This window comes from Nicotiana sylvestris, chromosome 6 (genome assembly GCF_000393655.2).
Source record: "Nicotiana sylvestris chromosome 6, ASM39365v2, whole genome shotgun sequence".
Lineage (NCBI taxonomy): Eukaryota > Viridiplantae > Streptophyta > Magnoliopsida > Solanales > Solanaceae > Nicotiana > Nicotiana sylvestris.
Genome location: NC_091062.1, coordinates 136,616,141 through 136,632,447, shown reverse-complemented (window position 1 = coordinate 136,632,447; position 16,307 = coordinate 136,616,141). Strand labels below are relative to the sequence as shown.

General features: G+C 34.9%; 1 protein-coding gene across 3 annotated transcripts in view; it reads left to right on the top strand.

Annotated features, from left to right (window-relative positions):
* Positions 1-362: 362 nt before the first annotated feature.
* The window catches only part of LOC104225954 (protein FAR1-RELATED SEQUENCE 3), an 83,793-nt gene continuing 67,848 nt past the window's right edge, over positions 363-16,307 (top strand). The window contains exons 1-6 of one of the 3 annotated variants that reach the window (XM_070147552.1): positions 363-597; positions 1,387-1,608; positions 1,741-3,671; positions 3,759-3,848; positions 4,107-4,256; positions 5,285-5,401. In XM_070147552.1, the coding sequence (XP_070003653.1) occupies positions 1,452-1,608; positions 1,741-3,671; positions 3,759-3,848; positions 4,107-4,256; positions 5,285-5,401 (2,445 nt within the window). In that variant the 5' untranslated portion in view covers positions 363-597; positions 1,387-1,451. Of the gene's footprint in view, positions 598-1,386; positions 3,672-3,758; positions 3,849-4,106; positions 4,257-5,284; positions 5,402-6,816; positions 6,977-16,307 lie in introns of those variants that run through there. The other 2 variants (XM_009777829.2, XM_070147551.1) reach the window with 2 other exon arrangements.

The window sequence follows — 16,307 nt, the reverse complement described above, 5'->3', positions numbered from 1 at the left end:
TATACAACAAAATATTAAACAAAGTAATATGCTAATAAAAATTTCAATTAAAAATTTAAGAATAATAAATATTGGATAATATAATAAAGAAAAATACAGAACAAAAAAATTATTCAACGACTATATAAGTCTTTTTACTTTAATAGAAATTTTATTATTAGGTATGTCGAATTAACAAATAAGATATATGATTTAATGTTAAAAAGGTAAATTGGTAGTAGTGAATAGTAAGTAATTCTGCCAAACCTGCAACCTCGGGGTCCTACGTTTAATCTCAGCATAAGTTTGACGTAAAGTACAAGTAGGTATTTTCTAGATTAATATCTCACCGTTAATATTAATCAAACGGCTGAAAGTTCGCGTGCGCTTAGGTTCATTGGTAATCCACACGACACCCACTAACTCTCCCCGTTTTCTTCTTCCTCGTCCGCCCTCTGCAACTTTGCCCGCCGGTGCCCCAATTGAACTCTGTAAATTCCTTCCAAAAGCCGTCGTTTTAATTGTTCTAAAGAATTCACACGACTTTGGACTTCCGTTTTCATACCGCAAAATTGTTTGAGATCCGTTTGGCCTTAATTCTCTCTCCTCCGATCAGAGGTCTCTCTCTCTCTCTCTCAAACATAGATACATACACATATATACTTGTATATGTATATATGTACTTATGTATGTGTATGTGTGCGTGTCCGGGACTATACATATGGACCTTTAACTGCATGATTTGTTCTGCGGGAGGTTTAAGGTGTATTCAGTGAATATTTTTTTTTTCGAGATTTTATAACTGAGTATGATTTTAAGTTGATTAAGTGAAGTCTATAAAGTATCAAACAGCAAATTAAGTTTAATTATGCGCAGAGTAAAATTATGGCGTTAGCTCCAACTTCGTTTTCTTAAATACATATTTAGAAGCCACATGAAAGTGCTAATACGACTTTTTTATGATTTAAAATGTAATTTGATGTTTGAAAACTTGTAGTCACAGAATAAAATGCTTTTGACCGTAGTAAAAGTGTCATATAAAAAAGGACAGAGGAAGTACTTTGTATGAGCTCTTAAGGGATATAATGGGTGATTTTAGATGAATAGTTGGTGATTGAAGTCAATTAAGGAACATTATGCTAATATCTCATTTGGTTTTGGCCAACTGTTTGTACAAAATTTATGACAAAGTAGAGCTTCTAAATCCATTATTGAGCTGAAATTATCTTTGCATGTTTTATGTTATTACAGTTGTGTTGTTGAATTACAGTACTCATGCTTGCTTTACTTTTCTCAACTTCGTTAACTGAATTTGTAACATGAAGATACATGGTAAATAAATGAAATGTAGGCTGAAAAGAATAGCAGCTAAATAGGTCGTGACATGGTTATGTATGGCATCTTCAGGGATATGTGCTGGAGCACCTCTAGAGATGTGATGCGTTTTTCTAAAGTGGTTTACATGTTCTGGGATGGATGTTGAAGTGATTGATGTCGAACAGGGGAGTATGCAACACCAAGGTGGCATAACTGATGACGGTGATGATGAACCCAGCGAGAGTGGAGAAGCAAATGTTAATGGAAGATCAAATGCACCTGAACGGGATGAGGTTGTTGAGCCACAAACGGGTATGGTATTTCATTCTGAAGATCAGGCTAAGAATTTCTATGATGAATATGCTAGGCGTTTGGGTTTTACCACCCATGTCTATCAGTTTAATCGACTGAAGACTGATTTCTTATGTAATGGTTTGAGAACAGTGTACGGTGAATCCTGTGATGCAATGCTTAGAGTGGAGTTAAAAGGTCAAAACAAGTGGGTTGTGACCAAATATGTGAAGGAGCATAGTCACTCCCTTGTGCATCCTAATAAGGTGCATTACCACACATCACACAGGCATTTTGCGGTGGCAAAAAAGAATGGACCTGAGAATAATCAGGGTGTAGGAATTGTTCCTAGTGGTGTAATGTATGTCTCTGTAGATGGTAACCGCATCCCTTTAGAGATTAACCGCGGAGCTAAGAGTACTCGTTCTGCAGAGTCAGATCAAACAGTTAAGGATAATGTACCTCAGAGTTTTTCTCCTAGACAATGCAATCAACGAAGAACATTAGGAAGAGATGCTCAGAATCTTCTTAATTACTTCAAGAAAATGCAGGCTGAGAATCCTGGATTTTACTATGCCATACAATTGGACAAAGATAATCGCATGGCTAATGTATTTTGGGCTGATGCAAGGTCAAGAAATGCATATAGTCATTTTGGTGATGCCGTTATACTGGACACAATGTACAGAGTTAATCAGTGCAGAGTCCCATTTGCTCCATTCACAGGAGTAAATCATCATGGTCAGACAATTTTGTTTGGTTGTGCACTTCTTCTAGATGAGTCTGAGGCTACATTTGTCTGGCTATTCAAGACCTTCCTTGCTGCCATGAATGACCGTGCCCCTGTCTCCATAATTACTGATCAGGACACTGTTATACAATCTGCAGTTGCTCAAGTTTTTCCTGGAACACGGCATTGTATCAACAAGTGGCATGTATTAAGGGGTGGCCAGGACAGAATGGCTCATGTATGTCACATGTACCCAAATTTTCAAGTTGAACTCTATAATTGTATCAATTTGACGGAGACAGTTGAAGAATTTGAATCATATTGGGAGACAATCCTTGAAAAGTATGATCTAAAGAAGAATGATTGGCTTCAATCCATATATAATACACGTCGGCAGTGGGTACCGGCTTATTTTCGTGATACTTTCTTTGCAGCCCTCTCTCCTAACCAGGAATATGAATGCTCATTTTTCGATGGCTATGTGAATCAACAAATTACACTGCCATTGTTCTTCAGGCAGTATGAAAGAGCTTTGGAGAATTCATTTGAGAAGGAAATAGAAGCCGATTTTGATACAATATGCACTACTCCACCACTAAGGACACCATCTCCTATGGAGAAACAGGCAGCAACTTTATACACGAAGAAAATATTCTTAAAATTTCAAGAAGAGTTAGTGGAGACATTTGTCTACACTGCAAACAGAATTGATGGAGATGGGGCTCTCAGCACATTCAGGGTTGCAAAATTTGAGGATGACCAGAAAGCATACGTTGTCTCGCTGAATATATCTGAACTGAAAGCAAATTGTAGTTGCCAGATGTTTGAATGTAGTGGTATCCTCTGTAGACATATTCTTACAGTTTTTACAGTAACTAATGTTCTTACATTGCCATCTCATTACATCTTGAAGCGGTGGACAATAAATGCAAAATGCCGTGCTGAATCAGATGATCATGTACAACTACATGGTACCGAATCAATGGCACAGAAATACAACAGTCTCTGCAGGGAAGCCATAAGATACGCTGAAGAAGGGGCTGTAGCTCAAGAAACATATAAGGCTGCATTAGCTGCTCTTAAAGAAGGAGGAAAGAAGGTGGCTCTTGCAAAAAGAAATGTTGCTAAAGTTTCACCTCCTAGCTCACAGGTTAGCGGTGTTGGCTACGATGATCGGAGGACGTCTGCCTCTGCTCCGGAAATGACGCCATTATTGTGGCCACGGCAAGATGAAATGACAAAGCGCTTTAATCTTAATGACACTGGTATTCCTGCTAGGACTATTGCTGATTTAAATGCCCAGCGCATGGCCCCTGTGTCTCTTCACCGTGGTGATGGTCATGCAGATAACACGGTACTGAGATTCATTTTTATCTTATTTAATTTGACTAGCAGATTTCTTAAGTCAAGCTGTGTGCTATTTTTTTTTGGGGGTTCATAGGTGATTCTTCCTTGCCTCAAGTCAATGACTTGGGTGATGGAGAATAAAACTTCTACACCTGCGAATAGAGTTGCTGTCATCAACCTGAAGGTGTGTTTCAGTGCTTTGTGTATAATTTGATTTTAGTTCAACTTTTAAAGTTTTTCCTTAAGAAAGATTATCATGTTGGTGAATTGATTACTTTTTGTTTATATAATGTAACTGAAATGCTTTTTGGATAGCGATGGAAGAGTGTTCTTCCTTCGGCAACTTTGTGACCTCGCGTGCTGTTATTTAATTTCAGTTATATGCTGATATGTCATGGGTTTGATAATTTTATTATTGTTTACTAACTTTCGTTGGTTGTAGCTGCAAGATTACAGTAGGACTCTTTCACGAGAATCAGAGGTTAAGTTTCAGCTATCGCGTGTCACACTAGAGCCCATGTTGAAGTCTATGGCTTATATAAGCGAGCAGCTTTCCACCCCGGCTAATAGAGTTGCTGTCATCAATCTGAAGGTATGTGGGGAAAATTAGTACATATCATTTCTGTTAATGAACTAACTATTAGGTGTGTACACATGCCATACTTATTTATTTTCTGATGAGAAGGTGCTACGTTCTATTCCTCTTCACTTCAATCAATCCCCTTTCCACATTTCTTTTATTGTTCCTCTGTATTCCCGCCTTTGTGTCATCTCCTCCAGTATACCGTATTCCTATTTTAAGCATCGATATGTTATTTTCCTCCTGTTATCCTTTGTTATTTTTTCCCTCCTTTTTGGGAAAGGGGTGTTCTTTCCATTTTCATAGTAACTTGCCATAGTTACTGGTTATTGTTATTGCTTTTCCCCTCTATTTTCTGGTTCTTGCGATGCTGGTATTATCTTTCTGGCCTCTGTTGCTGTTACTGATCTATTGTCTCTTTTCGTCTTCTTGAGCCATGGGTCTATCGGAAACAACCTCTCTACCCCAGGTAGGGGTAGGGGTAAGGTCTGGGTACACACTACCCTCCCCCGACCCCACTTGTGGAATTTTACTGGGCGTGGTTGTTATTGTTGTTGTTGTTTTTTGGGAAAGGGAAGGCAGTTGTTTTCAGTGTAGTCACCTAATTTGGTATGAGGACATAGCAAATCTGTCTGGATCCCAAGAAGAACCTGATGTACCGTGAAATACAATGCCAGCACTTCTCGTTGGCAAATGCATTGTCCTTACTCACAAGTCAAAGAGCATGTGGTTGGCTACTAGCGCTTTGGGGTGTGGTCAATTTGCTTTTAGTATTGTCAATATCCTTTCATTGCTATGTCTTAACTTGTTTTTGCCTACTTGCTGTATGTTTCTTCCTAAGGTTGTGAATTTCGTGGAAACTTGCTGTCTGCCCGTGAATGAATTGAAACTTCTTTCATGTAGATAGTGCTAATAACTCAAGATATCAATTTACGGATATGACCACTCTGCTTAAATGCAGTGTTCAGCTGTTATCTTGTAAAGAGACGTCAGCTTCTGCAATGAATTGTCTTACTGATACAGAATCCATTTCTTTTCAGCTTCAAGATACAGAAACAACTTCAGGAGAATCAGAGGTGAAATTTCAGGTTTCAAGAGATACTTTAGCCGCCATGCTGAGGTCAATGGCGTATATCCGTGAGCAGCTATCAAATACAGTAAGTTCCCTCGGCCATTTCAGTAAATATCATCTGTTTTATCCATCCAACTTCTTGAAAAACTTTTAAGATAAAATTAACTTCACTGCTTTGTCATCGATGGAGTTTTCCCCTGTTCCACCAGAATAGACTAGTGTTAAAGCTGAAGCTTGAAATGGTTTTCATGCTGAAGTGCGTCTTCGGTGTGATCCTATCAATTTATCTCTGTCCAGACCACGTGCGACGCAGTAGCTCTTCGCTGTTAACTACTTGAACAATACTCAGAGGAGTTCTTATGACACGAGAATTGGATCTCTGATCCAATGGAAATTGAAAGTTCACTTTTCAGGTTTATATCATTTTGCAGGGAAATAGTTTTGTCTGCGTATTTTCCTTTTGAATCACATATTTAATCGAATTTTATACCTTTTTTCAAAAAAAATCTTAATCTTTTTGTGGCCATTTTTTGGCTTTCTGTAGATCCTACAGTTTTTAGAGATCTGCCATCAGCCTTAATAAGAAAACAAAATTCTATTAAAAAAAAAGAAGAAGGGAAACGGCAAGTGGCTATTTAGATGGCTGATCTATAATAATGAGTTAACAATAGGCAAGAAGACTTCTTTTATCAAACAATGGTGAGTCTGATCTGTCTCTCTACTGATGCTTCTGCTCTTGGCTGTTAACTACTTGAACAATACTCAGAGGAGTTCTTATGACATGAGAATTAAAAATTTGATTTAATGAAAATTAAAAGTTCACTTTTCAAGTTTATATTATTATGCAGGGATATTTTTTTTCTGTTTATTTTCCTTTAGATTCCCATAGTTTAAGTGAACTCGTGTAATTATTTTATTGCTTGATCATATGCTTGTGGACAGTTTTGGCCTTGTGTACGAGAATAGAACAGTATAAGAAAAAAGCAAAAAGGGTAGTGGTCACCTAGATGGCTGATCTATAGTGAGTTAATAATAATAGGCATGTAGATTTCTTATCAAACATTCTAAAATAATACATGTTCCAGCCCACCAAAAGGAGACAAATCAAAACGAATAAAATCTTGTTTCACTGACATATAGAACTCACTCTGACACCTTTAGGCCATTTTAGTATTTGATAGATGCCTATCTTTACCTGACTTGTAACAGTAGTATGGAGTAACATGCATGCGTATATACATGTTCAAGTATGTACTTTAGCCACGGACCTTAGAAGGAGAAATAAGCTTATGCAGTGGCGCTTATTTTGAGGCCATTCCCAGGATGTATCCAAATTCCAAATAGCGTGAAATATTTTTGTAGCTTCCACATAGGAGTTCAGTTCTGATATCGGACAATATCGATAATTGTGTCTGATCAATTTGACCGATGCATTGGTCAGATCCCCCTTGTTTGTTAGACCTTGACGGTTCACCTCAAATTGGATTTTGATGATGGCAGGTTGAGTCCCAACTGGAGAATCCGGCAAAAAAGCAGAGGAAATAGATATTATGTTCTGTTACTATTTATTGCCTGTTGTGTGAATAGATCACCTTGTGGATTGGAGTGCTGCTGATATTCTTCTTTAAACATGTAATTAGTATGGTTGAATCGGGAATGATCCAAGGTGTCATTGCGTAGATTTAGGTAGGATAGTGTTACATGCTTTTGCATTACTAGTATCCGTAACCCCCCCCCCCCCCGCGCGCGGAATATGTAAAATAAAACATTTGAAAAGAAAATATTATCTAAATTTTTAAAATATTGAGCCTATACATTGACAATTGGAAGGAGCTATGAGATCAGCAAGAACAAAGGTAGAGCTTTCAATTTATAATTTCTATTCTCAGCATCAACATTAGTAGCAGATGCTGTAATTATAAATAGTAGTATAGAGTCATCAACAGCTCCAAAGGCTAACTCCTACCTGGGCAAATACTTAAACTGCTACTCAATAATTAGACGTAAATCATCTTCATGTCATAATGTATGGATATGTGAAGTATACAGTTACATTCACCACGACATTCTGGACAGTTGAGCCAAGGTAGGTTTCGGCAATTTCCTTCATCTTTGTCAGCACCATAGAAGGGATTTCTTCAGCAGCAAACTGCTTCTCTTCACGCTTGTAGTTTACAACAATCATTAGCTTATCACCAGGTCCAGGAATAACCTTAATAGGCCACAATTTCATGTCACCCTATACAAAGGGGGATTTGCAGCCGTACCCTATTTTTATGCTACCTTTTAACCTATACCCTGTTTTTAAAAACTATTGATTTTGTAACCAACTAACAAAAAATCCGTAATAATATGACCATTATACCCCTTCCAAAACATATAAAAGATGCATCAAGCATACCCAGATTCAAATTCCAGGTCTTCTCCGTATCTCCTCCATCAGTCTGTCTCTCCTGAGATCGCCTCTCGCAAACCAGACTTGAACCAGATTTAAATTCCAAATTCAAATTTACAAAATACATTGTAAGTATTCAACTTCATCTTCAGAATTCAAAATAGTTTTTGAATTACATGTTTTCTGATTGATTAATTGAAGTTGTTTGACGAACTTCATTTATATGCTGAATTTGCATTCTGAATCTGTTTGACGATGAATTCTAACATTCTAATCCGACAAATATGTTGAAACAAGCTGAAGTTATTTAGTTCATATCTAAAAAATTCAGCAAAACGAGCTGGCAAATAACACAACGAAGAAAAAAATATATTAAAACATTATATGAGTGTTTTAATATTTAAAACACCTATGCGCAAAAAACTTCGGCATAGGTGCCAAAGTTTTTTTGTTAATATTCCAATTACACTGGGTAAAAAAATAAAACATAAATTAAAATTTCATATTGCACAAAAAACTTCGGCATAAGTGCTGAAGTTTTTTAGTTAATATTTAAAAACTTCAGCAGGAGGAGCTGAAGTTTCCTCCTACACTGGGTAAAAAATAAAACATAAATTAAAATTTCATATTGCACAAAAAACTTCAGCACAGGTGCTGAAGTTCTTTAGTTAATCTGTAAAAACTTCGGCTAATGGAGCTGAAATTTTCGTCCGCACTATGTATTTTATTATTATTTTTTGGAAAAATTTCATACCAAAAAATGCTTATGTTTTCAGGAATATGTAAAATATTTTTCATATAATTTTTTGTATGCTGAAGTTTTTTTAGTTCATCTGCTAAAAATGCTTAATATTTTGTCGTGCAATATGTAATTTTCGGATAAGTTTTTGTTAATTGTTCTGTTATTTTCTAAGTTTAAAAAGAATTTTTAGTTCATGCTTGAAGTTTTCATCAAGCACTGTGTATTTTATTATGATTTTTTGAAAAAACTTCATACCAAAAAATGCTTAATATTCGGATTAGTTTTTGTTGATTCCTGCTGAAGTTATATAGTTCATTTCCTCTGCTATTTTTCGACTTTGAATAGAATTAATATTAAAAAAAATGCAGAAAACACTTAAAACAAAAACTGAATATTTCATTAAACATCAAAAAGATAAATTAAATTATATAAATAACAAAAAAAAAACATAAATAACAAAAAGAAAAACTAATCGTCCATATCATCATCATCGTCGTCGTCACCACCAGATGGACGAGCATCTTCATCAGCAAGATTATCAAATCTTGCATACATCACAAGCGTATCAAGCTTGTTGTTAATTTCTTCCAGCTCCCTGTCGTACTTGTCTATGAGCTCATCCAGTTTCAGCTCAAAAACCTCTATAATGTCTTGCTTGATTTCTTCCACTATTTGCCTGATGACAACATCCATTTTTCTCCTTTTTGTATTTTATGTCTGCTAAAATATATGTGTTTGAGTGAATAAACTCACAAGGAATAGCGTGCTTATATAGGGGAAAAAAACTTCTGCATGGTATATGAAAAGGCAAAGAGGAATTTTAAACGTTGTCTAATGAAAAACGTGCATGAATGTGATAGGAATGTAATTATTACACTAACACATACCCCCAACGCAATATAATTACTACTTTAATTGTGTAGGTTACTGTATACTATGCAATTAATACTGAAACATGATCAAGTTTGTTGAATTCATTTGCTAAAACTTCAGCCCAATGTGCTGAAGTTATTTAGTTCATTTCTAAAATCTTCAGCACCTAATGAGCTGAAGTTTTTTCCCTGCATTCATGAATCCCTGTCATACAACTTTATCAAAAAAACTTCAGCTGATATGTTGAAGTTATTAAGCTTATTTCTAAAAACTTCTGCACTTAATAAGCTGAAGTTTTCTGTGCAGCATTCATTAATTATGTCATACATCTTTTTCCAAAACATTTCAGCAGAAGATGCCAACGTGATTTAGTTCATTTGGAAAAACTTCAGCACAAACAACCTAAAAATTCTTCTGTTCACTTTCCTAATACTTTCCACTAAACATGAATATGCAAGATGAGTTCGATTTGCGTTGTTATAACTTTCAATGGGAGTTGGACTCCTGATTTCAAATACTTGGATCATGATACAAAACGTGTTCTACTTAATAAGCACACATCATTCAATACTTTCCTGAAGAAAATTAGTGAAGTTGTTAATATTGATTCAACCATATATGCACTAAAAGCATGGTTTGATATGCACTAAAAGTATTAGTGAAGTTGCAAAGGAATGCTTGTAACTTCAGATGAAGAACTCAGTACCTGTATACATTTGCTTACAACTAATTCACCCTACAAAAATTGCCATTTCATCATCGAAAAAATACAATCTTCAGAATCTGCAGCATTCAAACAATCGCTTGCATATGCGATAGATTCAGAACCTTTTGCTGATTATCAACATGAAGTAGGACAACCAATAATGGAAGTAGACAACGAGCAACAACCTTCTAACATTATAGCTGTTTCAGAATATATAATGCTGCAATAATTACCCCCTCCTCCAATAAATTCATACCAGTTTGTCGATGACCAAGAAGAAGAATGACAGCTAATAATGCAAATTGACAACCAACACACAATCCGACAAAGCTTTTTGTTACCTTCTGCAATGATAAGTAATAACGAAGATGAAGTAAACATGGAGCTTATACCGATAACATCAGATAGAATTGAAGAAATTGCTGAAAGTTCTTGTGCTTCTCAGAAATCAAGAAAAAGAGTGAGGAGAAAGCTGAAAGAATCTCCACCATGTAAAATACTTAGGCACGATGCGTTGCCTGAGGAAGTAAGAGTTGAATCAATTTTTGAGAACAAATAAAACATGACTAAATTTTTCTTCAGCTTGGAGATAAACCAAAAAGTTGAATTCATTGTTGTTAGATCATGTTCAAAGAGATACGAGCTAAAATGCATCGTGGACAATGTAGTTGGAATGTACGTGCTACCAGAATAAAAAATTCCACACTATTCAGGGTGATAAAATATCATAACATCCATGAATACTCGGTTGATACAAGAAAATCAAATCAGAAGCATGCTACATCAAATTTTATAAGTGAACAAATTATAGAACATGTTCGAGACAAAAAGATAGAGGTTACACCAGCCTTTGTAGAAAATGAAATGAAAAAGAAATTTGGAATTGACATTGGTTATCACAAGGCATGTCGTGCTATTCAAAAAGCTGTTGCTTGCATAAGGGAAACACCTGAAGAGAACTACCAGATTCTTCCTTCATACCTACACATGATGGTGGGTAAAAACCTAGGAACGTACACAATCATAAAAAGATATGCGCAAATTAGGTAAGCAAAACAATACTAACCATCAGCCTGAAGTTTCAAATGTTCCTATTTGAAAAACTTCACACCTTATGATTTGTTTTTTTGTGTTTCACTGTACAAATTTGCTTACATGTTCTTTGCTCCTGCGGCATCAGTAGCTGGTTGATCCTACTGTAACCCGTTATTGCAGTAGATGTAACGTTTTAAAGTCAAAATATTGTGGTGCTCTATTTGTTGTTGTATCAAAGGATGCAAACAATCAAATCTTTCCTCTATGTTTTGGTGTAGCAGATTCAGAAAACAATGAGGCATACATTTGGTTCTTCGGGGAAATGAGAAAAGCAATTCAAGTCCCTTGTGAACTGGTTTTCTTGTCAGATAGAAACCAATCGATCGCAAATGGGATTAGAAAAGTTTTTCCTGAAGCTCACCATGGTATCTGCCTCTATCACTTTGAGAAAAATTTAAAGCAAAGACATGCAAAAGCCACGGTAATAAATCTTTTTCAAAGTGCTGCAAGGTCATACAAACGTGAAGATTTTAATCAGTTAATGTCCCAACTCAAAAGTATTGACAAGAAAACATACAATTACATAATGGAAGAGCCTCCCGAGAGATGGGCTCGATCGTGGTTCTCACGACAACGTTATGATATGCTAACAACAAATATGGTAGAATCAATGAATTCCGTTTTACTAAAAGGGAGAGAAATGCCTATTTTAAGAATGTTAGATTTCATCCAAGAAAAGTTGGGAGAGTGGTTTTACAACGGAGAAAAAATGCAAATGAAACTTTTTACAGAGTATTAATATGGGCCGAAGAAGAGATGACTAAGAAGATGGACCTGGCTTGCAAAATGTTTGTGAGTATATTTATTAACTTCAGCTTTTTTTTATCTGTTGCAGTGATTTACTGCTTACATTTAAAAAATTTCATACTTTTTCTTTTTGAAGCAAAAATACACTAATATAGTTTGTCTTAATTTTTTATTCCTTGTTAGGTGTTCAACCTTGACTCAATGTTGTTTCGAATAAATAGTGAAGGAATTGAATTCATTGTGGACTTAAAGAAGAGAACTTGTGACTGTCTGGAATTCCAACTTGATGAATTGCCCTGTCCACATGCAATTGATGCTATTAATAAGAGATATTTGCAAAAATCTGATTACTGCTCAAATTGGTATTCAAGAGAAAAATGGTTGAAAACATATGAAGGATATGTGAATACCGTGGGAGATCAAAAATCATGGGATATACCACAAAATGTGCAATCTGAGATCACAAAACCTCCCAATGTAGAGATTTTACAAGGAAGAAGACAAAAGAAGAGGCATACCTGCGACTGAATTAGTACCATTCAAGTCTACCAAATGCAGTCGATGTAAACAAGTTGGGCATAACAGAACAACTTGCTTGTCTTCTCCAGCACCTCATCCATATTCCAAGAAACACATTGAAAAATACTCCAACCTTCAATAATCCTTGGTCTGAATTTAGACTTTCTTTATTGTATGACATAATTGAAATGTGATTTTTTTCATAGGAATAAAAAAAAGCTCTTGGACTATTTTATATACTGCTAAAGTACAAATCACTCATTTTGGTTGCGCAGGCTTACAAGTTTGGTTGCATTTTAAAAAAGTACGCAATGACTTCTGAGACAAAAAACTTCAGCTTACAGTATGTGAAATACATATCCTTAAACAAACAAACACACACACACACACACACATACACACACACACACACACACATACACGTACAACACACAAAAAGAAGCACATGTACAAACAAAAGCTGCAACATCTCTAAGCTAAAGTTATAGAAAAAGAACTTAATAAAAACTAAGAACCATACTGCAACTAAGAAATATAAAGCAAATACCAACAAATAACAAGGATAATGCAATAGAAAGCTAAGAATAAAGAGGATGACAATTACATTGATATAAAAAGAGATGAAAACAACAAACAAAGTACAAACAAAACTTCAGCCTCTGGGCTGAAGTTATACAAAATGAACCTAAAAACTTCAGCTCTATGGGCTGAAGTAAACAAAAAAGCATAGCATTAAAATATAAAAAAGGATTACAAACACTAACAATCATCACCATCATCATCATCATCATCATTATTATCATCACAGTACTCCTCAATTTCTCTAAATATCTCATCATCATCAATATCGGAGATAACTATAGGATAGTCGGGCAAAAGACCACTGAATCCAAGAAGATCAATCTTCAACTTGTTGAATTCATCACGCAGCTGACTTAGTTCGACGATTACTTTGTCCATAAGAGGAAGAAGAGTCTTCAGGTTGTTTTGCAGCTTGGAATAGTCGTTCCAGCTGGGAAACTGAAAACTATCAAACTGCTGCACAACCTTGTCGAACGAGGTTGAATAACCTCCACAACTACGTTCCAGGTTAAGCCTGTTCTGGAATATTCATTGGCAAAGAGCTTTGGTCTGATTCTCTCCCAATCAGCCTTTATTTGATCCCACAAAAGCATAAGATTAACCATCGGTTTGTTATTGTACCACTCACACTTCAAACTCTCCCACTTCTGCATAATTTCATCCATATTAGACTTCCTATTTCTACTTGCACCAGACATTTTTTCTTTAACAAAAGCTGAAAGACTAAGGATGAATATAAATTTAATGAAATATGATGGAAGTCTATGAATGACTATGAAATTTTCAAGTGAAGAGATTGTTAATATAGACAAAGAGTTCACCTAATCAATTTAATATCTATAAATGTAAAAGTAACTTTTCAGCTATTTTTACTGTTTTACGTTCAGAGAAATTGAATGAAACAAGATAAGTAGGTGGTAAAAATAAGTATGTGGTAAATGCAAAAAGAAATGTAACTTCAGCCCTAATAAAGCCCACATTTTTTCTATAGTAAAAAAATAACTTCAGCCTGAAAAATATCTTTTCGGATCATTTACTATATAGTCAAACAAATTTAAATGAAAGACGAAGTAGGTGACAAAAGACAAAAAGTAGATAGTAAATGCAAAAAAGATAAGTATCAACTTAAAAAGATACCAAAATATGCTGAAGTTTTTGTCATAAGCTTTTTCAAAATCTTCAGCCCAACGTGCTGAAGTTATTTAGTTCATTTCTAAAAACTTCAGCATATCATAAGATGAAGTTTTTCATCGTGGATTCAATAGTTTTGTCGTAAAGCTTTTTCAAAAACTTCAGCCTATTGTGCTGAAGTTATTTAGTGCATTTCTAAAAACTTCAGCACTTGATAAGCTGAAGTTTTTGTCCTGGACTCGATAATTTTTGTCGTAAAACTTTTTCAAATAACTTACGCAGAAACTGCTGAAGTTATTTAGTGTATTTAGTGACGAGCTAAAGTTTTTGTCGTACATTTGACACTTTTGTTATGACTTTTAACCAAAACTTCAGCTTAAAAGCAAAAGTTATTTACTTCATGCTCAAGTTTAGCATGCTGAATTTCAACAAAAATATACTTGAAATTCATGATAAAAGACACAAACATATTTGAATCAATCCAAGTCACATAATTCACACAAAATAATGTATATTCACAAAATTCAATTTTGTTTTCACTTACATCCTTGGAAAAAACGAAAAAAATAGTTTTTTGTTTACAAGTTATTCTCTATTCAAAAAATTCACAGAGTGTCTTCATATTCTCCATAGTCATGTCCTAGTTGCTCTTCTTGGTTTTCTTAACCACATTCCATGAACCTTCACTATGTCTTCAACTGATTCACAGAAGCGGCAATATGAGCACCTTACTTTACCACCTTGTACGGACCTCTGAATTACATTTATCCATCTGAGAATTCGTGGGAAGCAAAGATAGTGAAGAGAAGTCCAAAATACTTCATATGTGACGGAGAGTGGCCACATCAAAAACTCAAGCCCCGGAAAATTTGCTCTTTTTCCTAAAAGTTAAATTTATCAACTAGTAAAAAGAGCAAATTGTCCTAGAGCTCGAGTTTTTGATCTGGCCACTCTCCTTCACATATGAAGTATTTCGACTTCCCCTTCACTATCTTTGCTTCCCATGAACTCCCTGCTACACCCAATAAGCATGTGTTAGCCAACATTTTCTTGTTTTTCTTTGAATACAAATTTAAAGAAATATGATATAAGTCTATGGATGATTATGAAATTTTCAAGTGAAGAGATTGTTAATATAGCCAAAGAGTGCACCTAATCAATTTAATATCTATAAATGTTGAAGAGATTGTTAACTGTTTTTTGTTCACAGAAATTGAATGTAATAAGATAAGTAGTTGACAAAACAAGTAAGTGGTAAATGCTAGTAGTTGGTAAATGCAATAAAAAAATAGTAAAAAATAAGGTCACAAAAAGTAGGTGATATAGGTGATAAATGACAAAAAGTAGCTAGAAAATGCAAAAAAGATAAGTATCAAGTTAAAAAAATACCAAAACATGCTAAAGTTTTTGTCGTAAAGCTTTTTCAAAAAACTTCGGCCCAATGTGCTGAAGTTTTTTAGTATATTTCTAAAAACTTTAGCACCTGATAAGCTGAAGTTTTTGTGTTGGATTCAATAGTTTTTGTCGTAAAGCTTTTTCAAAAAACTTCGACCCAATGTGCTGAAGTTTTTTAGTATATTTCTAAAAACTTCAACACCTGATAAGATGAAGTTATTGTGTTGGATTCAATAGTTTTGTTAAGACTTTTAACCAAAACTTCAGCTTAAAAAGCAAAAGTCATTTACTTTATGCTTAAGTTTTTTCAAACAAAAATGTACCTAAAATTCATGATAAAAGACACAAACATATTTGTATGACACAAAAGTGAACTAAAAAAATAATTAATGTATATTCACAAAATCCAAATTATGTTCAACCAATCCTCTAATCAAAAAATTCACACAGAGTCTTTTCAAAATCTCCATAATCATGTCCTTCTTGTTCTTCTGGAGTTTCATAGCCGCTATCTTTTTTTCACTTTCCATGAGCCCAAAGATTGACAGCCAATTCTCTCCTGAATGTCAATGACTGACTTTGATCAAAATTGAAGACATCTTCTTTCTTCAACCGCATATCAATAAACTTAAGAGCAAATATACTACAATCAACACTACAAAAACACATGAAAAAGAAATTGAAGAATAGTTAACACAAGGGCAAAAAATAATAAACATAAGATGCATGGTAAAACATATGCGAAACACGTACTTGTTAGTCTGTTGCGGTGTCTTCATCCACATAATTTGAAATTTTTCCACAGG